The sequence below is a fragment of the Papaver somniferum genome, chromosome 2, assembly GCF_003573695.1.
Source record: "Papaver somniferum cultivar HN1 chromosome 2, ASM357369v1, whole genome shotgun sequence".
NCBI classification, from domain to species: domain Eukaryota; kingdom Viridiplantae; phylum Streptophyta; class Magnoliopsida; order Ranunculales; family Papaveraceae; genus Papaver; species Papaver somniferum.
This window is the reverse complement of record NC_039359.1, coordinates 17,735,945-17,757,864: the sequence shown is the minus strand read 5'-3', so window position 1 is coordinate 17,757,864 and position 21,920 is coordinate 17,735,945. Positions and strand designations below refer to the sequence as shown.

Sequence of the window (21,920 nt, the reverse complement as noted above, 5' to 3'; positions counted from 1 at the left end):
ATGTCATACTTACTGATTTTAGAACCTAAACACTGTGTTCACAAACATAGTACGCGAACCATAGCTCCGGACCTTTGGCAGTTAAACCCGTTCGCAAACACAATTCGCAAACAAGAGTTCCGGACCTGAATCAGCATTCACAGTTCGCATACCATGTACGCATACTGTGTTATATCCAGACATTGGTACTAGTTCTAAAACTCTCGTTTATTCATTGGAACATCTTTAGAAGACAACAATGGTAATCTTACACATACCACTAGCTTAAAGTAATTTTCAAGTGATTAATCGATCAATATGAAACTTCCCAAGGTAACATCAAATGATTGTCTCACACAAATCATGTAAGATGTTCAAGGTAATTTTCACATGATCATCTTGACTTAATATTTAGTTTTCAAGAAGTAAATTGTATATAACTAAACTCGTCAAGTAGATGATGAAGTTTAGCTAAAGCTAAAAAGCTTCCAACACGTATTTCGAGAAATATATAAACGAGATAAACTCGGCTCGAAATTTTAAATGCGTATAATGTAAAAGTCTATATAGCTACATGACTTAAAATCTTTAGAAGATATAATAGGATAAACTTCTGAGTGATAGATAAGTTTTTGTCTTCACACTACACCAAATTTAACGTTTAGCAACAGCTTAAATCTGTTGCTGACTGGGCTTGTAACAGATTTCTGCCGTTCTAAACACCCTGTCGCAGTTTTTCGCAACAGCCTTAGCTCTATTGCTAATTTCGGTCAAAAACTGCAGTAGCAACAGAAACAACCTGTTGCGAAATTAAAATATAGAAACAGAAACAAACTGTTGCTACTCTGTTGCTAATTATAGAGTTATTCCGGGATATATTTTATTAGAACAGGATATAGTTGTTCTGGTTCAGATTTAGCAACATATTTTCTCCGTTGCTAAATTTTCGTAACAAGCAGAAAAAAAAGGTCAAGTCTTCGTTGACCTAGTCAGAATCAATACCCCCACCCCCACCAATTTATCCTGGAACACCCAGTTCCCATTACCCTGATTATATCTATTCTGATAGTTCAATCAAATAACCCTCACATTCAACATGAAATCATAATTGAACTATGAAACACAACACAAAATTCATGACAGAACAAGAATTGTCATTTGAGTATATATATTAAAATCACATCCTGAGAATCTTACAATGCTTTCAAAAAAAAAAAAAAGTCTTACAAAATGTTTTAAAGGAAAATGAACTCTACATTGCTGGAGGCCTCTAAGGCGAAAAAAAGTCACTGAAATACAAATACAGGAAGTACCTGCCCATGCTGCTCCAATGAAATTTACTTTCTTCCATCCCATCTCTTCCTTTGCGACGATTTTTGGATTGGGTTTCTGAGGTAGTTTGGTTTGTAATGACATTAGCCTAAGACAATGGTAATACCATGGACATGATAATAAGAATTTAGAGACAAATAAGAGCTAAAAGAGAATCAACCTTCAGATTGATGATGCACATTTGGTCAGGTTTTTTGCTCACCTTCAGTTAGAGCCTGCATAATGATAACACATTGAAACCCTTGAATAAGTCTTTTAACCCATATCACTGGAGAATCATAAAGAGAGCTAACATTAAATATTCACTAGATCCCACCAAATCAGTGCTCGCTTACAGATCACTCTGGTATTGTTTGCTAACGATGACTATGATTCACTACAATTGTCAAACTTGTGGCTAATGGTGATATTTGTAAGGAAACCGAGTATAAACCCTTGGAACAACTTAAGTGTTTGCATTTTAATCACTACAGTTACAATCTACAACGTGGAATAGGATAAAATGTAGAAGATGGAGAACCACTGGTTGAAAAGAGAACTTACTAGGCATATGATGTACCCATTCTGCATTAGATCCAATGGTACCTTTGATGATGATGTACACTTCTGGCACGCTCAATGGGCCCTGCAAAAGCTCTTGTTCAATTTACTAACATGACACCACTTGCGAACTCAAACATTGAATTCCACTAAAAACAATCATGAAGAAATAAGATTTCTACTTACAAGGTTGAGATCCCATATTTCGATAGCTGGATCTAATATGCTTACGGCTATATAGTTTCCTGCAAATATAACGACGGGAATAGAAGATATGAAAAAAATATGTTTAAGAGAATTAAACAAAATAAAATAGAAAATTGCATGTTTATTTGCTTAGTAAGTTAACAACGCAATTGCTACTTTCTTACAGGGAGACTTATGGCGGCTTGTTTATTAGCAAGCAAACTATTCAAAAGAAAAAGTGATCTTGTGCTCACCTTTATCTCCACCATTAACATTCCAATCACACCACATAGTACTACCAATGATGTGAACTGCATTTTCGCATACAAGGAATGAAAGAGTGAAAGTGAGAAGACAGTGAGGAAAGAGATTACACAAAAAAAAAAAGTTTAAGAATAAAGAAAAGACCTTGTCGCTATAAATATTCCAATTCCTGATAAGTCCTGAGAGCATCTCACCAAGTAAACCGAATAAAGCATCAGAAGACCCAACTTCCGGGATATCTTGAACGAAAAGCGGAGACATCAAACTACCAGTACAACCTTCTCATAAGTAGATTATCCCGATCCTCACTGCAAACTAGAAGAGAAAAACAAAAGCAGGTTATGTTACGCTTAGACAATATCAAACTTGTCACTATGAGATAAAGAGAATGCAGAAATGATCTTACAGGATCCAAACTCTTGTTCTAATTGTATGCCTATGAAGATAACACCTGAAAGGTTTATAATCAGGCTGAATATCCCTGCATGGATTGCCTATATTGTTTTATGACAAATGATAGTGCATACTGTGACACTTTCCCTTCAAAAAAGAAAGAAAGAAATCCCACCCGTTTTTTTAATTTCTAAAGCACAACATTGTCATGACTACAAATATCATAAAATGTTCAACAGGCTTAGTAGCATATCTCGTTGCACAGGTTCCTTATCCCCGTTTTTGATAAGTTTGTGAAAGTGTGCACCCTAGACTTCCCGTTACTTTTACATGTCAGAATCAATTGGTTCGCAGTTTTACTGACCTGCACAAGTACGACCAGAATTAGTATGGGCTATAGAAAATGAGATTGAATCAACAGAAGTTATATGAGAAATAACAACATACGTGTATTTCGTCATTTATAACCCAATAAAGTCTGTCTCAAGGTAAAGTATGGTACAACTTCCCACAATGTGACACTTCGCAAACTAATCATATATTTTGGTGCAGAGGGACAAGAAGTAGCTAATGCGTACCAAATTTCTTAATGCTGGTGCTTGGTGTTGATATGAATTTATAATAAATTTACTTTCTCAGCAATGCTTTATAAGTATAAATCTTACAGCAGCAGTTTCTAGTGTCACTAAACAAGATCCGAGGTGCACAAGTTCTGTTATTGTCTTAATTGCACAGTATGGGCATACTGCACCGCATTGTCAACAATTGAAAGTTAAAAGTCCTAAATGCTTAACTTGCACGACAGCAAAGCTTTCACATTACAGCCACACCTTCTGGAAGGAATGCAGTTAACATAATGGCACCAGCTACATTGGTCATTCAAGTTCTCTCCATGAAGTATTGCAACAACACATCCAACAACACTATCTAGAATAGTTCTCTAGGAACCCACTAGCTCAGCCTAGATAATTCTAGGTACTAACTTTATTTGTTTACATAGTCTAGATAATTCTAGCTATTTATCTACTGACGATATACTCTAGATAATTGTAGAGAATTACCAAACTGGTCTTGGGCATCACTAATGAAGTCCGTGTTGATATCTCAACACGGAATTGTATTTTACCTATCAATTAATGTGTTGTTTGAATTAAAATTCATTTACGCGCTTAATCTTAGCGTTTCGGGTTAAAGAAAATGTACCTCTGAGTACCAATATACTTCCAGCCAGTACTCCTTTCTCTGTAATGCGCTGGCGCCTCTTGATTTTTCCTCAAGAAAAGTCTCATTTGCTTTTCGAGTTATCTGTCAACAAAAAAGATTTAATACAATATATTTGCTTGAAAAATTATTATGAACTCTACAAGTATGAGCTTCCATTTCTGAGTATGAAACTTCTGAATACCAACAAGATAGGAACGACACTTGTATGCCATACATACTGCAAACCTAATATTAATCTAGAGCGTACGAGCTAGTAACATTTGATTAACAGCATGCCAATGAGAAGGTAGTAAAGTCATTTGGTTTAAAATGTCGAGTCACTATCAAAAACCTCAAAGAAAGACAAATTGTATATACCTTTTTTTCGAACTCCTTAGAATTTACATGCTTTATTATTCCATTTATGCTCCAGTCCACATATGATGGAATAGGAGAAGTCACGGGTAAAAGAATCTCAATAGTACGGCGATGATTGTGAACAGCTGCAGCCTCTATTGGTTTTAGTCCGTGCTGCGACATGAAAAAGTTGAAATTCATAAGCCAGAAAACCATATTACAGAACGAATCATTTCACGGTATACCATTGCCTATTTTATTATTAAGAGAAGTCGATAAAAATCTAAACACAGGTTAAAGATAGTTGCGCCTCTCTAGTTCAAGGACGCAGTCAACAAGACAACCCCTTTGATCATTCTTTTGAGAATAACCAATGGAGCGTTATAAGGTAGAATGAATGCTCATTTAGTACCACACTAAACTTTCAAGAAACATTTAGGTTAGTTATAAGAGATCATATCCATTAAATTAGCATACCCAAACTATAATTAGCTTACGATATTTGTCACATTTGGATCTCCACCAGCTTCAACCAGTAGCTTGACGATTTGTGTTATCCCTTCAGGTGCTGCAAGTAGCAAAGCTTTAACTCCCTATGGTCCAAAATTTTGGTCAGCACCTGCCTACAGAGATATCAAAAGATATAAAAGTAAAAGTTATGTAGGGTATATATATAAACTTAACAATCGATTGAGGCACCCCATGCCACAACGACAAGCAGACTCAAAACGATCCCTCGATATCCATGTATATGATGAGAACACCATCGCCACTTGTACTGTTGTACAAAGTCCTTTATGAGACACTCAGAAGAAATGGAACCAAAAGAAACATGGAAAGTTTCCTAATATAGATTGGAAATCAAGGAAAAGAAACATTACTTAAATAGGGAAAAGGAGAAAGTTTAGATAAAGTGTATTGAAAAGTGACAGTGGATAATTCAAACTAGTCCAAACAGAAGTTAATAAAGTCGAATAGAATGCAAAGAAATCTTTTTACCTTCAGTAATTAAATGCTCTGCACATTTCCAATACTCGGAATGGAGATGCCTGAAGTGGAGTAAATACATTATGGAAGACCAAATTAGGCTGCAAAGACAAAAAAATGGCTGTAGATTGTGAATGTGGTCAACTTGCTTAAAGAAGAAAAAGAAACTGCGAAAGTAAGAGGAAAGATTCTACGCTATTACACTTCAAAGATCAATTATACACAGCCACTTCTACTAAGCAGCGGCATTTTGAAAACCCCCAAAATCTCAAAATACCAACCAATCAATCACAAATCTGATTTTAACTTCGCTCTTAAGTTAAAAAAAAAAAAAGCTCAAAAGCATCTTTCCAAAATCTTTCTCAGTGCACAAAATGAATCATCAAAATCAATGAATTTTAAAATCTATCTATCTCAAAACCTTCATTTCATCCATAAATAAAACAAACCCTGATATAAACTTAAGTTTCAACTTCTTCAATAATTAAATTTGGCCCCAAAAACCCATTCCAATACTCGTGAATGAATCAAAATTGAAACTCAGACACCTTCAGATGAAGATATCAAGATCTAATCATTCGGGGCTTCATATAGAAAAAGAACCCTAAAATTGGGAATTTAGGGTTCAGATTTCACACAATCCTTTCCTTCTTCTTCTTCTGAACTTGAAATCAAATCTCACAAATCAAATCAACACCTCAAAGAAGAACCAAAATCAATTCAGAAACAAAAAAGAAAAACAAACCTAGATGATTAGCATAGATCTTGAATGGCTTAGATTGTCTCATAACCGACCCAACTTTCCCATTCTGTTTATGTTTAAGAAGCTTCAAAGTTCTAACTCCTCTTTCTATTGATTTTTATTTTTATCAAATCGGTACAATTTCTCTTTTCTACAGAAAATCAACAACAAAAAATCAAACCAATAAACAAAAAAAATCAAATCAAATTTGAATTAGAAAACTAAATCACCGAGATTTAGATAAGAGCTTCTTCACCAGTTGTAAACTTTTTCAAGTTTAATGATAGGTGCGATCTGTGCACCAATATCTTTTTCTTCACCACCAGCTACTGCTCCCATCTCTTCTTCCTCTTGTTTTTCTTCTTCTTACGGACGAATAGAGAGAATGAATTAGAAAATGAGAGAACGAATGAGAAAATAGAGAAGGGATAAGGAAGGGATAAGTTTTCTAAAAGTCTTGGGTTGGAGAAATTATGGGTCTTAGGGTGGAATCATCTATCTGATCAAAATGGTTTAAGTTGACTGGGTATAAAAATAACAATAAGTGTTACTTGGCACACAGACGAGCGGCATGCGTGAATTTTCCGCAGTTGCTAGTAGCAACAGAAAAGGAGCAGTTGCGAGTTTCGCAGAAGAAATTAATTGTTGCTAAAAGTTCGCAACTGCTATTTTTGGTTGCGAGTTAGCAACAACTCTAGCGCTGTTGCTAATCTAGGTTGTTAAATCCAGAATTTGGTGTAGTGTCACATAGCTTTTGTTGATGAAGTTCCTCCAAGATCTTTAATAGATCTTGTTCTTCAATTAATGAATGTCGTAAAGTCTAAAGCTCAACTACACTTCTATTCTAATCCGAGACATAGCTATAAGTAGACTAGAACTCAAGTATATAGTTTTGGTCAACTAAACTTGTCAAACAAGCTTGAGATAGCAACGCTTGCAAGTTCGACCGAGCAGTGCTCTAACAACTATCTTACACGGTTTGTACCAATTTTTTTTACAACCCTAACGATAATGAATTTGAAGCCAATATTTTGGTGATACATTTTTTTATGAAACCTGACAATCTTACAAAAAATAAGCACAATTGGAGATGTGTAACACCACAATCTACCACTTTGAAAATCAGCAGTTGAGAATGAAAGGTCGAAATTAAAATTGGTAGATGGTGAAGTTTGGTATTTCGAAATATACTCATTTTCTGTAGGAATATAGTTTAATAAGACGAACGTATTGTCAAAATATTAGCTTGAAATACATTGTCAATTGGATTATAAAAAAATGGTGAAGATTGTCCGCAAACCCCCTCCCCACCACTAACCCACCATATATAAAATGGATAAGATTGAAGGTATGAATCAATTGAACTTAGAAGAGTGCTAAAACCTTGTGTTTTAGGTTTTTGGTCTCTTTATTAAGGAGCATCGAGTGTTACCTGGGGGCCAATGTCAGTGTGAGAGAAAATTCTAGAAAGAGAATTTTGGTTTTCAAGTTTTTGAAGATAAAGGATTTGGCTAAACCAAGTTTCTATAGTATTTCAATATTTTTCATATGTTACTAGCAACCATGAAAAGGGTATGGAAGAGATGATATGAGGTTGGTTTGAAGAATGATCCAGAAAATTAGTTCTAAGGTTTTCTAATATTGTTCTCGGGTATGTCTTGCTCACTTTTCAGTTTGGGTTTTCTCCCATGGATTGTGCTGGGAGCATATCATGATCTTTATTTACAAATATTATTTTATGGTGGGGTTTGACCGTGAATATATCCCGTATAGGTGAGCCACATACATTTTTTGTTATGGTTGTTTTCCCGTTTATCTTCTGCCTTTATTATTATCTTACTCGTATACACTTTTAGAGCACTACTCAGTTGAACCCACCAAGCGTTGGCATGTCAAGTTCGATTCTCAAGTTTAGTTCCAAAAGTCGGTCGCTTGAACTGGCTACTAAAGTCAACTTCATTACGTGTTGAGGCAGTCTCTAGCATTTTATTTTAGAGAAGTTGTTAATTTATCATTCATTAATTTATGAAAATTCTATTCAGGGTATATGAATCCAAAAACTTATATTCTTAGTAGATCTATGATTAAATTGATTATGTCCATTTCTTTTAATCAGTAACTAGTTCACCATCCAAAATGTTGATATAGTTTCAAGAGTTTATTGTTCCATAATTATGGTTGCACCCTGTCATTTGGCATTTAAATTTGAGAATAACCAGTTAGTACCTGACGAAGTTGTGTTTTCCCCCACCATAGCAGGTTTTGATGATGGCTGTTAGTAACTGGGTTAAATTACTACTAACTCTAGTTTGACGAACAAGTAGTGTGCATGTACGTCGCATGTCGACAACACTATTTTTTCTACTTACCTTTTAAGTAGTTTGGAAGAGTGTAACACGACGTGTGTTATGAATTTTCATTCAAAAATTAAATATATATTTTATTATGAGATGATGGATAAGGATTTAAATTTTTAAACACCATCTGAGTATATGAATAAGTTGTTTCACTTTATCCTTAAAATATATATGTTTAGCCTTTGAAAAATTTTATAAAAATCGGAGATGATTATATGTTAGAAAGTAAAAATTTAATATTATTAAATTTGCTCCTCGTATAAATAATTTTAAAGGCTTTCTAAATATAAGAAATTGATATAAACTCGATGTTTAGCTCCAAGAATATGAAGTATTGAATGTCAATTTTAGTTTATGAAATTCATATAAACTCGATGCTTAACTCGCAAGATATGAAATTTCAAATATAGAATTCATTTTTATAAAATATCATCTTCTCGTAGATAAATGATTTTTCAAGCTATTTTTACTTAAATCCATGTAAGCAACAATTATCACTCCAGATTTTCTCATTAATTTAATAGTTTGTCTTTTCCTCTGACATTACCGATCTTCAATCCAATGGTTCAATTTTTATTAGTTGATTTGATTTTCCTTTATAGCGGTTTTAAAGAGGTGGAGATTTTGTAGCAAGTAATATAAGATCAAGCCTTACGCCGGAAGAAATCCAACTTTCAAGTTTCATGACACATCAACACGTGATATAGATACAAAATTGTAAGTCTAGTGGTGGAAGATTCCTAATTCTGGTGTAAAACGACAATCAATCTAGTCGGATTGCCACTCACTCCAAGTATTAGGATCTGTCCTGAAAACTTTTAAATCAATGGTTCATATTGAGTGCTAATCCGATTAACGTTTTATGGCAATACAAATAACGTTTTCTGATAGTTTTAACGCGATTTCAAATCGTATTTAATTCGAATTGGATTACCTCTATTATTAGGATTCCAAGCTATCTTACATGAAACCTTGTGAAAAATGTGGATGATCCTAATTTGGAAGTCATCACACTTGACACTCCACATTTTTTCCACATTTGGGATAGCTTGAATTTCATAATAAGACTTACATCATGTTTTTTTCTCCCGAGTCTGACTCGTCTAGGTGTGACTCAATATGTTTGTTTTTCGAATCAGATTTGACTGAACTAGGGATATTTTATTCCCTGATTCAAATGGGTCCAAGCCAGGGGTTGGGTCTGACTCAGTCTAAAAAATAAACAGTCTGGTACGAGTAAGATTCAAACGCCGAGTCAGCAAAAAACGAACACCCTATTACTCTAAGAGCAAAGAAAAAGATAATAATAATAAAAAATAATAAAAAAACGGTAGCTAGCTCGGCTGATCACCCCGTTCCTTAGAGATTTAATGCGTTCCAGGAGGTCCCAGATTCGAATCAATAATGATACAACACCGCACAGGTCTGCAACCCGGTGAGTAATAAATAGAACGATTAAAAAAAAAAGTTCCTCGCATCATGAAAGTTTCAGTTGGAATATATCATGCCACATGATCATCTTCACAGTAAACAAAAGTCATGACTAAATGCCCACAATCTTTAAGCGATGGCATGAAACGAACTTTTCATTCATGTGGCCAAACATGAATGTTTTGTTGGCAGTGGAGGAATAAACATGGTGTACTTTCCAAACAGAAACCAAAAAAACTAGTGGCAGGCAACTAAGTTTGCCCCTTTTACATCTCTCATGGTCAAACAAAAGCATACTTTAAGTATATGAATGGTTCAAATGGTCGAAAACCATGGATCCTAATAAACAAAAAGCTATAATTTATAGCAGCACTCATTACAACTAAGGTTAGCAAGCTGACTAGCCGCGCCAAGTTCACCAATAAGGAACGGAGCCATGAATATCACAAAACAGTAGGGCTTAGGGTGGCATAACCTTGGATCATGATATTTATTTCAAAAGATTTAATATTTCATTTATAAAAACTGTTCGGATAAGCAAACAGTAGTAGCTTTGAGGCTGCCAATTAGTGTGCATCATCTTTCGAACCAAGGGTCTAGTGGACTAGTACAAGTAGTTTGGTATAGCATCAGAATTTGGCAAGTTTGCCAAACTTTTTGTTCTGTTATTCGTGTAGGGTTTGAGCAGAAAAAGGATAAACCATCACGAATATTATCTTTAGGTTCGAAAAGGAAAAACCTTTCTTTAGTTATCCCATCCCAACATGAAAATCGTGAATTAGTCAGCTCAGCCTTAAATAACCTAGACCTATAATTAAGACCCCCATCGCGAACCCTAGATGCCAAAAGAACTAACCTAAAACCCCCACCCCACAAGTTCACGCCAAACACCAAAATCCAAAACCATAATACCTTTCTCTCCTTTTAATCGCCGAGATTCAACTAATCCCTCTGTTCATCTATATCTCCCTCTCTGTTTCTCTTCGAGAATGCCTGAAGAAGAGGATCAAAACATGAATACTAATCAAGAAGAAGAAGAAGATTTTGATGATGAAGATGAAGAACTTGAAGAAGATGAAGATATGGAGGAGTATGATGAAGATGAAGATGAAGATCTTGAATTAGATTCTCCTACAACTTCTTCTGATCCTATTCCTCAACAACCCACTATTCCTAACATTGCAACAACCACCCCCGTTGTTTCAACTTCTGTTTCCACCACCACCACCACTACTCCAGCAATCGCCACCACCATTACCACCACCCAAACTGGTGGTGAACCTGAAATCAAGCGGCAAAAAATTGAAGAACCCATCACTCCAATGACTATAACGACAACAACTGAAGAGAGAAAACCCCCCTCAACTGAAGAGAGAAAATTGTTTCAGAGGCTGTGGACAGATGAAGATGAAATTGGGCTTTTACAAGGGTTTTTTGAATACAATACAAAACAAAGAGGTACTGGTACTAAAAACTCATCATCTTATCATCATGATACAGGTCCATTTTATGATCAGATCAAAACAAAACTACAGCTTGAGTTTAATAAGAATCAGTTAGTTGAGAAATTAAGAAGATTGAAAAAGAAGTATAGAAATGTTATGAGTAGAGTCAGTTCTGGTAAAGATTTAGTTTTTAAGACGCCTCATGATCAATCTTGTTTTGAAATCTCTAAGAAAATCTGGGGTGCTGAGGCTGGTGGTGATGTAGTAGTATCTGGTGGTGGTGTTGAGGAGGAAGATGGAAACCCTAATCCTCTCCAGATTGTTGAGGTAAAGAATGTAACTTTAGGTAATAATGGGGGTGTTGCCGCGGATATTAATGGTTCAGAGAAGCAGGCTATTCCGAGGTCAAGAAAACGGATTAGAAAGAGAACTGAGGTACCGCCTAATGTTTCTAATCCTTCAAATATTCCCGTGAATTTTTCGGTTTCAAGTGTGATTGAAGAGACTGTAAAGAGTTGTTTATCTCCGTTGTTTAAAGAATTGCTTCAGTCTGCGATTAATGGACCAAATAATGTAAGAGGGTTAGGAGTGATGGGTTTAAATCCATTCAACTTTGGGGCTAATTCTTCTTCTTCGATGAATTTGTTGAGCGGAGAAATGGTGGATGAGAAGTGGAAAAAACAGCAGGTACTGGAATTGGAGGTTTATGCGAAACGGATGGACTTGGTGCAAGACCAAATCAAATTGGCATTGGAGGAGCTGAGGTCAACCGGAGATTGACAAGTCGTGTTTATGGCGGTCCCCATTACGAGTAAGTAGTTGATGTTTTAAGGTTTGGTTGATGGAGTTGATAGTTTGGTTGATAATGGAAAACTGGGTCAGGTTTATGTTTCTTTATTTTTTCGTCTTTCTTATTAGGTTTTATAGAAGAACAGCTCAAATAATGGATTTTCCAGTTTAAGTTTCTTACAAGCCATGTTTATGTTCTGAAAAATATGAATATGGATGAAGAAGTTTGATGAGAATTGTGAATTGGAAGGGGCTAAGTCTCACTGCAAAATATTATATACTTGCTATGGTTGCCTTGAAGTTACTGGCTCGTTTGTTGTTCTTTTCTACATTATACATATTCATTTTTGTGCATCAATCTGTTGCAGTGTCTTTGTAGTTCTTCTTTATCGTGTTAAGGACTATCTCTACCCATAGTGAAATGACTTCTGAATAAGATGTCAATCCTACCACATGCTGCAGTTGATGTGTAGAGTCTGGTTAGCTTGATGGTTCAGTGCAGATGAGTGGTATTGTCGAATGAAAACACCAATTTTGTGTCTTCACATACATATATTTAGCTATTTGCAAAACAGTAGGGTTCTTAGATTTTTTGTTGATGGGTCTCAAGGTTGTTATGATGCTGCTTATGTGATGGTGTGTTATTTGCCTCCCTTTGCATGAGAACACCCCTCTATGTGACAACTTAAATCGGTTTTGAAGGAATTGTGTTTGGACTGGGGGTGTTGCATTGGTTGGGTTGTTGGACTACAACTGCACACATAAGTTGGATGTTGTTTAGTGCTGTCTGGGAAGAAGGTTCTGCGTATCACGTGATTCTCTGCTACCCACCTTATTACCTTGTGCAGTGGCAGATCAATCTATGTTCTCCGCACCAACCCCGCAAAGTTTCCAACCGCGTATGTTATCGTCTCCCAATAACACGGCTGTCTCAGCCATATGCAACTCCACGTTTGGTTCTTCCCTGAACCCAGAAAATTAGAAAATCGAGAATTGAGAACCAAAGACGTATTGAAGAAATGCAAATTATGCTGTTGGTTTCTTTGTGTATGGCAAATTTGTTACATTTCATTCCATGGTGTCGTTGAGATAATCTGTTTACTAAACACATGGTGTCGTTGAGATAATCTGTTTACTAAACACATGGTGTCACTATAATCTGTTTACAGCAAGGATGAGCTATGGAGTACTGAAAAGTATATTACAATAAAGTCATAACACCGCAGGAAAATCAGAAAATTTAAAATTAAAAATATTAAAGTTGACATGAAAATAGTGTTATTTAAGAATATACCACCATAAAAAATAATACTAAAAACATAAAACTGACTACCACGTTTTTGAAATTGAAAGGGTTTCCTACTGCGCGGGATCCACTTGTGGCAATTACAAAGAGAGGATGATAAAGAAACTTATATGCTACTCTTCATTACTGTCATTGCCAAAAATTGAGGACACTTGAACTACCTTCTTCTTCTTAGCAGCAGCACCAAATGAACTCTGACAAATATAAGTAAACAGAAGGTTAGAAAACGAATAAAGTGAACACGCATAAAATAGTAACAGCCTAAAGGATCACCAAATACTATCACAGGTTAGCTAAGCACTAAATTACCCCGAGAAATACAAATGTCATAGCATGAATTATTTCTTTCCTGATCAGGGCAATAAGGCACTCTAAGAAGCTATCACTTATATTTCAGTCCAGATAAAATTTGTTATAAATTAACTTTAGCTATTTTGAACATATAGCTTAGGGTAGTCTAATCAAACATGAAATTCAAGGACTAGAAACTGCAACAAGAATACGTTCTAGACTGCATGCATGCATACCTTGGATGAACCAACTTTCGAAGAAAACCCAAACTTCAATGCTTTCCGTTGATCCTGATCCGATGGTGTAGTAGCACCTCCAACACTAGAAGCCACTCCCCCCTGATCTTGTTGTTGCTGCTGCTGTTGTTGTTGCTGCTGCTGCTGCTGCTGCTGCTTATGAGCATCTGCACTGTGAGCATAAAATATTCATAGTCAAACTCACACCCACTGGCCCTCATATGATTATAATATAAGATCAAAAGGATGCAGGTAAAGAATAAATACATCTGAGCAAACTTAGCCATCTCCTTTTCCTGACGTAGCTGCTCTCGTTTTTGGCGCTCATCCCGACTGCTACCACTCTGCATCTCTCTCATTTCTTTGAACCGCTGCAAGACTCACACAAAAGAAAATTAACCATTTAAGCCAAGGTCTATAAACAACTTATCACCTTTAACATCCTAGTCTGGAAGTTAAGCTGAAAAAGACATTGAGAAAGGCCTTCTACCTTTCTGTGATTGTGGTCATATGAGCTCAGGTGAACTTCAAATTCTATGGCCAACTTGTATTGCTTGCTGCAGAGATCACAATAGAACGACTTCTGGATTTCTTTAACCTCAGTTTGAATTTTCTGCTCACGCTCTGCTACCACCTGGATTTTCATCATGTGCACGAAGCAGGCAGTAGAAGCCACCAGGTAATAAAAAGTGTAGGAAATTCTCAAGACCCTCCAAAGGTGATGGTCCCTTAAGATATATCATTCCCGTCAAAAGACACACATATATGATATATGCTGCCTTCTGTTATTAAATGTGCATTTGAGAAAAGATAATATGCATCAACCACAAAATAACCCTGTAAACTAAACATTCCCACATAAAAGCATTGGTTCGGTAGGTATACCTCTCGCTTCTTTGCATGCTCCTCGGTTTCCTCCAACTCTATTTCAAGCTTCTTTCTTTGAATATTTTCTTCAGCAGTAAAAAAATCATCCTGCTCTTGCTTTCCAATCCCTAATTTAGGATCTCTGATTCCAGCTTTTATTGGCTCAACGATTCCTGCAATTTATTCAAAATATTCTCAGAAAATACCCCCACCATTGCATACTCAATTATGCAAAGAAGTAACTGCCAATTGACTATATAATCACCTTGTTCGTTCTTGCCAAGGCCTTTCCCTTTCCACCCCATTTTCTGAAGGAGTCTAAATCCTACATTAGTAGATGTTAATTGTGTGTCCAAGGATGCTTGCTCCACATTATCAAGATCAGGATTTTCTGTAGGTTTGTGTTTACTGGACAAACGAAAGTCATCTCCAAGATCCTCCGCCAGAGAATCCTGTGGGTGCACCACCAACACAAAATTACACCTCAAATAAATTAATAATGCGTGGTTCACATTTCTGTTTACCCTATAAGCAACCAAAGGGGTATGTTTACATTCAAAAGGAACAACTAAACCACGTTCTTAATCATCAAGTTTATCAATCAACTGAAAATTACCTCTTCTCTTTTGCGTTGCCCTTCACCTTGAGCTCTTGCTTCCTCGCGGTTATAAAACCGTCTACCGTCCATTCTGAATCCCTAAAAAAGACGTCTAAAATCGCATCAATTCAACAAAACCCATGAAAATTAATCCACTCCCCAGCGAATATGAAACTTTCAGTAGCTCCCCTTTCTTATAAAGGCTCCAAAGTAGTTAAAAAATCAAAACGTTTCTAAATTCCAAAATTCAAATTTTCCAACCCTAGAACGATATTATTAGGTTTCAAGCTGCTAGAATTTCAAATTCATAATCATGTCTCAAATTCGTTTTTGACATATTCAAACCCTATGATATACAATAAGATCTTTCATTAACCTTACTGAATAAACTAATACAGAGAAGACGGAAGACACTTACCAGATTAAACAATCGCCCGATGAACAGAACCTGGTTCTGTCTTTCTGTTTCTGTATCTGTATATGTCAAAAAGGGTTGGATCGAGTTTGCACACCCCTTAACATTGCCACGACAATTCATAGTGACTAAAATACCCTAATGTAGTGTTGTAGGTGTACTGTATAGGGAAAAGGGAAGACCGATTTGCCCTTTTGTTTAGGTTTTTTCTTTTTTTTTTTTCCCGCAACTGATGACCATATCTTCTTTCATATCATCGTGGCTGTCTGGAGACGCAATTGCAAATGGTGGTTCTTTGTTGAAGCCGTTTGTAGCTTCCTTGCTGTCTAAATGGCTAAAGCTGAGAAATTTCACATTGATATCCTGTTTCTGGATTCGTTATATTCTCAAGTGGACTATGAAAGTTGAATCATATGTTAACACACTGTTCCTTCGAGCGTGGTTGTGAGAACACTATAGTAGTTAGACACGGGTATCGGTGACACTCACGGGAATGCTATAGAGGTATGACCATTTTAACGGTCGTTTGCTCGGGAAAAAACGGTCATTTTCCAAACCTTTTTTTAAGGTATATAATATGATGAATACTAACAAAGGTATTAGAAAGAAATAAGATGGAGATTGACCAAGAAAACATAAGAGATTGACGAGATTAGTTTGAGAGGAAACACAAGGTTGACCATTTTTTCTTATATTAAACGACGGGTAGCTAGCTCAGCTAGTCATCCCTGTTTCTCAAAGATTTGATATGTTTCAGAGGGTCCCAGGTTCGAATCTCAAATGACGCAATACTGTAAGATTTAACATGGAAGGTAGAGTTAGCTTACCCCCTTGCGACATAACCAACCCCCTATCCGCTTCGGCTCCCTTGGTTGGTTCCTCATGAGGCTTGCTGGTAGGCTAACACGACAATCAGTTCAACTTATGTAGTTGTATGCTATTAGGGCTCAGCTTGTTATTAGGCTTCCAACTAGTTTCTTTAAAAGTATTAGTTATCCAATAATAAACATAAATGGATAATTGATAACATAGTATAGACAAAGAGATGCAGTGATCCAGATGGGTAAAAGAGATGAAAGGGTAAAGAAGATTAGACGAAAATAAAGTAAGGGTTTGGAGTTGAAGCTGTCATGCTACTTGACGAAAAATTGAAGCGTGAAATATATAAGATAGGATAGAAAAGATGTATAATTGAGTTACCTTATGATTTTATTAAGTAAGTTAAATTATTATAAAACTACTGAAAAGGAAAGGATACCAAGTACACTAGCATTTGTTTCGTTCGGAAACCTGTATGGACAAAACCTAATAAAAGTCCAAGTATATCTAATTAAAGATCGTTGAACAATATATACAACGATTTTTATTTTATTATTACGGATAATACCATCATTGTTCCCTACTATATATATACATAAATTGGATATCGTTGTGGTTTACGGCTCTTTCTCTTCGTGATTTACTTGTAATCGATATCTTTATTTGTATTAGGATTTTGATTATCTTGTATTCTGATGTTTTTGTTATTCTTGTAAGCGATCATGTAATCACGATTTTGATATGAATAAATCGAAATATATTGATTGACCAGAAAAAAAAAAGTCTAAACAATAAAGACCATGAACCTGATTGTGTAAAAGAGTTCATGGACGATCTCACAAATCAATATCCAAGTATGAATCTTGTTATCTATCTTTCAAGATACGAATTCTACAAGAACAATTTCCGTAATCAATCACAATTAATAAGGACTTAAACTATCTAGATTGAACACGTACTACTTATATTATGTTGTTTTTATTATAAAAATTAAACAATATAATGCGGAAAAGGAAAAACACACGACTCCAGAAGTTTTGTCACCTGTAGAAAAATCTCGGGACCTCATCCAGATTTGAAAGTCGAGTTGTATTAAGCCGCTACAGACACTAGCCTACTATCATACTTCGGACTGGAATGTACTTGAGACCTAATTAACCCTCCAAGCAATTCAGCTGCAGTCGTGCTCCTTACGTATTTTGAACCTCGCAAGGCTCTACACAATTGATTCACTAGATGACGTCCTTTACAACCTAAGAGTTGCTTCAACCTCAGTGAAGACTTTTTATACCAATATGTCCCTAACATATAACCCTATTTGATTTCCCTTTGAATCTTTTAGATTGATTTCTGGAAATCTATTTGAAATAGACAAATCTAGCAAACCTCATGAATCTGGAATACTTACATTCAGTTATCGGAGAAACCTGGATTACTAACCACCTCCCAAGAACAATCTTAAATCGATCGACAAAGAAGAGTTTCAGATTTATCTTGAGGAATCACAAAGTCTGAGACCAAGAGAACTTTGTGATTTCTATTTATCCCGTTTTTGATATGAGATTTCAAGAACCTCGAAAATCAATAAGAACAAGATCAGGATACACGAATTATAAAGGTAAAGATAATCAGACCTGGCTTCACGAATCCCTAAGTGAAGTATTTAAGTCGTAAACCTAATTATGTTTCTGAGAGGAAACCTAGAGGATGACTCTAGTAAAAAACTAGGACAAAAAAGTAATAGAGATTGAATTCCCCAGTTATCTGAGTCTCTCTATTTATAGACTTTCAAGACTATAGGTTGTTTTGAATTCAAGTTAAGATAATTTGAGAATCAAGCAAACACTTTCTATGTTTAGATGAAACTCTTGTTAGGAGTTCATGTAAACATGTGAGAAGTTTGCCTTGAAATTACATAGAAGAATATATAGTATGGTCCAGGGTTCTGGAACTGTGTATACTGATAGTTCATGGCAAGTATGTCATATGAACATATAAGCATAATCATGCTCATTTAACACTTAAGAATATTGTTACCAAAAAAAAAAAAACTTAAGAATGAAATCATGAATCACAAACACAAAGTATTTTAGTGACTGTTAATACCGGAATTCTCGTTGGGTTCTACCCGTCCTAGTATACCAAGATGACCTTACTTTTCTTAGAATAGTACGAGAGAGAGTTGTCTTTCCATTGTACCTTGTCCTTTCTTATATAGACTTTCCAAAAACTCCTTTTTTTATGACATTTTTCCATGTGTCCTAAACCTCCTTAATTACTACTAATGCCATCCCTTCTCTAATATAACCTCCTTTTTCCTTGTTAATTCCTTCATTGTCCCTTCTACCTCATGGATACTTCTTTGGTGGACTTGGGACTTAGTCCCCATGTTCCATGTGTGGCCTTTCCCCTCTTTGGGGCACCCTAACCTGGTTAAGGGGAGTTATTTTTCATGTATCAACATTAGTCCTCTAACTATGAAGTTAGTCGTAAGATAACCTTATAGTCATACTTATATGGTCGAGTCAGCATATGCATTCCTATGCGCATGGAGAAGATCGCCGGTTACTGCCTCGTGAATGGTATCTCTCTTATATATATGTACAACTGGTACCTTCTCATCTTATTTCTCGAATTTTTCTTCTTCCCTTTTCCTTGTGTGAGCTACTCGACTCGCATGGCTGACTCTCTTCATGGGTACGTGCTAGTCTTGGCGCCTATCCCTGCATTAACCTCTGTGATGTTAAAGCATGACGAACTGAAGTGTCTGCTACTTGTGAAGGCTGAAATTGAAGCGCTACGGGAGCGAAGAATTGATAACAGGCATGCATGAATACTAAGTTCATGGAGGTGTCTGAAGCTTATCAAATCGAGTTAGCCAACGGGTCGAGTATCGTCAGAGAATAAACGCCCCCTGAATGATGCCGCTACGACACATGGTGCGGCTAATCCGCTGTATGTATATTCCTTGGCGATGATGGATACAATAGACCGGGCTATTTCATATTGTCGCCTCTGGATCTCCAACCTGGTGATGCGGCCACTCCTTGGTCACACTCTGGTCTTAACAGCGATCACTTCACTTGTACCTCATCCTTATATCGAGGACGAACTAGCGCGTCTACTTGTTCTTAGGGAGGAAGCGGGAATGTTGTGGACTCTTCGTTCGTTCCATCGAGACAAAACACGTAGAGAATATGATGAACACGAGGACACCCTTTCACTTGCCCAGGGGGCTGGAGCCGAGGACAAGATCATTCAGGCTATTACTAAATGAGTTCACGAGGATGATCAAGATTTGCGCTTGGCTGACATACAAGTCAGCGATAGTCGCCTGATGGTGGAGTCTCTGGACGTAGACATTGCTCGCTGCCGTTCGTTATTGGCAGACTAATTTTTTTTAGTATATATTTATTATTATATATATTTTCTTTTTAATATTTCTCGAAGTACGCCCCCTTTCGATGTTGCCCACGTGTCAGCCGTGGTTTTTCGGTCGTTGTAATCTTTCATGCTTTCCTGATTCTCTATAAATATGCAATTTTAGTTTCTTTGAGCTCCAAATTGTCCGCTTCTTTCTTTTGTTCTAAATGGCATATGTTCTTCATGGTTACGTACTTTCGCTGGCTCCGATACCCTCGCTGGTTGATCTTCGATATAAGGAGGAGGAACTCGCAAGGCTTTTGTTAGTAAAAGCGGAGATTGAAGCGGTCAAAGCGCGGAGGGAGATTGACAGGGATGCCAAACGAGCCCAATTTTCTGATCAATACGAAACATTCCAGATGGCTGAAAGGGTTCGGGCGAAGGGGCGCGTGAATGTCCAAATCCGACGCGCACTAGACGAGACAGTTAAAATCCGTAAAGCTGCAGATCAGCTCTTTGAAGAGTCCGTTGTTATGACGGCAAGTATAGATCAAGCCATAGCTGATTGTCGTCTGTCTATATCTGAACATGCGTCTCCTCACTTGCACGGGTATACTTTAACCCTTGCAACAGTTTCCACGCATGTTCGCTCCTTTGATATTCCTGGTGAATTGAGGCGTTTGCTCCTTCTGAGGGGGAAGATATATATGTTATTGGCTTCTCGAGTAGTGCATGTGGACAAGATGCGCACGATTTATCATGATCGAGAGGAAATGCTGGCCTCTGCTCGTAAATCAAAGGTTCCTAGAGATATAAAGGGGCTCGCTAAATCGTCTAATGAAGCCGATTATGCGTTGGCTACTGCTATGGATCAGCGTGAGGAAGCGCTCTTAATGGTGCATTCCATAGATGCAGACATTGCTCATTGTCGCGCGTTACTATCAGACGATGAGTGACAGACGACTTGTTGTTGGTTAGATTTTTTTTTTTGGTTTAATTAAGGATATGCTTATTCCTATTCCATCCCCCTCTCTCTTTTTTTTGTTTTTTTTTGTGTTTTTGTTAGCGGGATGTGTGTTAAACGCGCATATCTCCCCTTCATTTTGCTCAACAGGGTTTGAGAGGGCGAGATGTATGGTAAACACGCCTACTCCCCCTTCATTTTTCTCAACAGGGATTGGGAGGGAAAGATGTATGTTAAACGCGCCTATTCCCCCCTCATTTTTCTCACTAGGGTTTGGGAAAGCGAGATGTATGTTAAACTTTCCTACTCCCCCCTTCATTTTTTTCTCAATGGAGATTGGGAGGGCGGGATGTATGTTAAACGCGCCACTCCCCTCATTTTTCTCAACATGGATTGGGATGCGCGAGATGTATGTTAAACGCGCCTACTCCCCCCTTCATTTTTCTCAACGGGGATTGGGAGGGCGAGAAGTATGTTAAACGCGCCTACTCCCCCCTTTTATTTTTCTCAATAGGGATTGGGAGGGTGGGATGTATGTTAAACGCGCCTACTCCTCCCTTCATTTGCTCAATCAGGGGGTTGGGATGGCGTGATGTGTGTTAAATTGGTTAGGAGCCATTGGAATTCCTGTAATATTTTGTCAGCTGATCAGGTGCCATTAGCATTTCCGTAGCCTTTAGTAAATTTGTCAGCTGATCGCGCTATTGGCACTCCCGCGGCCTTTTATCAGTCGATCGGGCGCCATTGGCATTCCCGCAACCTTTTGTCAGTCGATCAGGCGCCATTGGTACTCCCGAAACCTTTAGTAAATTTGTCAGCCGATTGGGCGCCATTGGCACTCCCGCGGCCTTTTGTCAGTCGATCGGGCGCCATTAGCGTTCCCGTAACCTTTTGTCAGTCGATCAGGCGCCATTGGCACTCCTGCAACCTTTAGTAAATTTGTCAGTTGTTCGGGTGCCATTAGCACTCCCGCATCCTTTTGTCAGTCGATCAGGCGCCATTAGCGTTCCCTCATCCTTTTGTCAGTCGATCAGGCGCCATTAGCACTCCTGCAAC

General features: G+C 37.1%; 2 protein-coding genes and 1 long non-coding RNA gene across 9 annotated transcripts; 1 reads left to right on the top strand and 2 right to left on the bottom strand.

Annotated features, from left to right (window-relative positions):
* Positions 1 to 1,171: 1,171 nt before the first annotated feature.
* On the bottom strand, positions 1,172 to 6,374 carry LOC113353006. Of its 4 annotated transcripts, XR_003361031.1 has the most exons (13): positions 6,240 to 6,374; positions 5,987 to 6,134; positions 5,254 to 5,342; positions 4,732 to 4,877; positions 4,276 to 4,428; positions 3,898 to 3,999; positions 2,708 to 3,058; positions 2,446 to 2,616; positions 2,292 to 2,348; positions 2,038 to 2,096; positions 1,855 to 1,936; positions 1,472 to 1,526; positions 1,172 to 1,368 (listed from the first exon to the last, which is right to left on the bottom strand). It is a non-coding gene; the product is annotated as an uncharacterized LOC113353006 (long non-coding RNA). The 4 variants fall into 4 exon arrangements; XR_003361030.1 differs by having other exon boundaries at positions 2,446 to 3,058; XR_003361033.1 differs by lacking the exon at positions 2,708 to 3,058.
* A 4,164-nt stretch (positions 6,375 to 10,538) lies between these two features.
* On the top strand, positions 10,539 to 13,078 carry LOC113347045 (probable transcription factor At3g04930). Of its 2 annotated transcripts, none has more exons than XM_026590625.1 (2): positions 10,539 to 12,027; positions 12,708 to 13,078. In XM_026590625.1, the coding sequence occupies exon 1, from the start codon at positions 10,761 to 10,763 to the stop codon at positions 11,994 to 11,996; it is 1,236 nt and encodes a 411-aa protein (XP_026446410.1). In that variant the 5' UTR covers positions 10,539 to 10,760; the 3' UTR covers positions 11,997 to 12,027; positions 12,708 to 13,078. The 2 variants fall into 2 exon arrangements, with proteins under 2 accessions (XP_026446410.1, XP_026446411.1); XM_026590626.1 differs by lacking the exon at positions 12,708 to 13,078 and adding an exon at positions 12,374 to 12,673.
* A 142-nt stretch (positions 13,079 to 13,220) lies between these two features.
* On the bottom strand, positions 13,221 to 15,834 carry LOC113347046 (G patch domain-containing protein 8-like). 3 transcript variants are annotated; one of them, XM_026590627.1, is made up of 8 exons: positions 15,722 to 15,834; positions 15,322 to 15,402; positions 14,971 to 15,157; positions 14,724 to 14,878; positions 14,329 to 14,472; positions 14,106 to 14,209; positions 13,839 to 14,010; positions 13,221 to 13,505 (listed from the first exon to the last, which is right to left on the bottom strand). In XM_026590627.1, the coding sequence occupies exons 2-8, from the start codon at positions 15,391 to 15,393 to the stop codon at positions 13,425 to 13,427; spliced, it is 915 nt and encodes a 304-aa protein (XP_026446412.1). In that variant the 5' UTR covers positions 15,394 to 15,402; positions 15,722 to 15,834; the 3' UTR covers positions 13,221 to 13,424. The 3 variants fall into 3 exon arrangements, with proteins under 3 accessions (XP_026446412.1, XP_026446413.1, XP_026446414.1); XM_026590628.1 differs by having other exon boundaries at positions 15,322 to 15,415; positions 15,722 to 15,784; XM_026590629.1 differs by having other exon boundaries at positions 15,322 to 15,394; positions 15,722 to 15,774.
* Between the last annotated feature and the right edge of the window lie 6,086 nt (positions 15,835 to 21,920).

Bases quoted from the DNA above. Each gene is read 5' to 3' on its own strand.
- LOC113347045 (XM_026590625.1), top strand. From the start codon at position 10,761: ATGCCTGAAGAAGAGGATCAAAACATGAATACTAATCAAGAAGAAGAA.
- LOC113347046 (XM_026590627.1), bottom strand. From the start codon at position 15,393: ATGGACGGTAGACGGTTTTATAACCGCGAGGAAGCAAGAGCTCAAGGT. The intron at 14,473-14,723 runs GTATACCTACCG...ATGAAAATCCAG, and splicing joins AGCATGCAAAGAAGCGAGAG to GTGGTAGCAGAGCGTGAGCA. The intron at 14,011-14,105 runs GTATTTATTCTT...TTATGCTCACAG, and splicing joins ATGGCTAAGTTTGCTCAGAT to TGCAGATGCTCATAAGCAGC.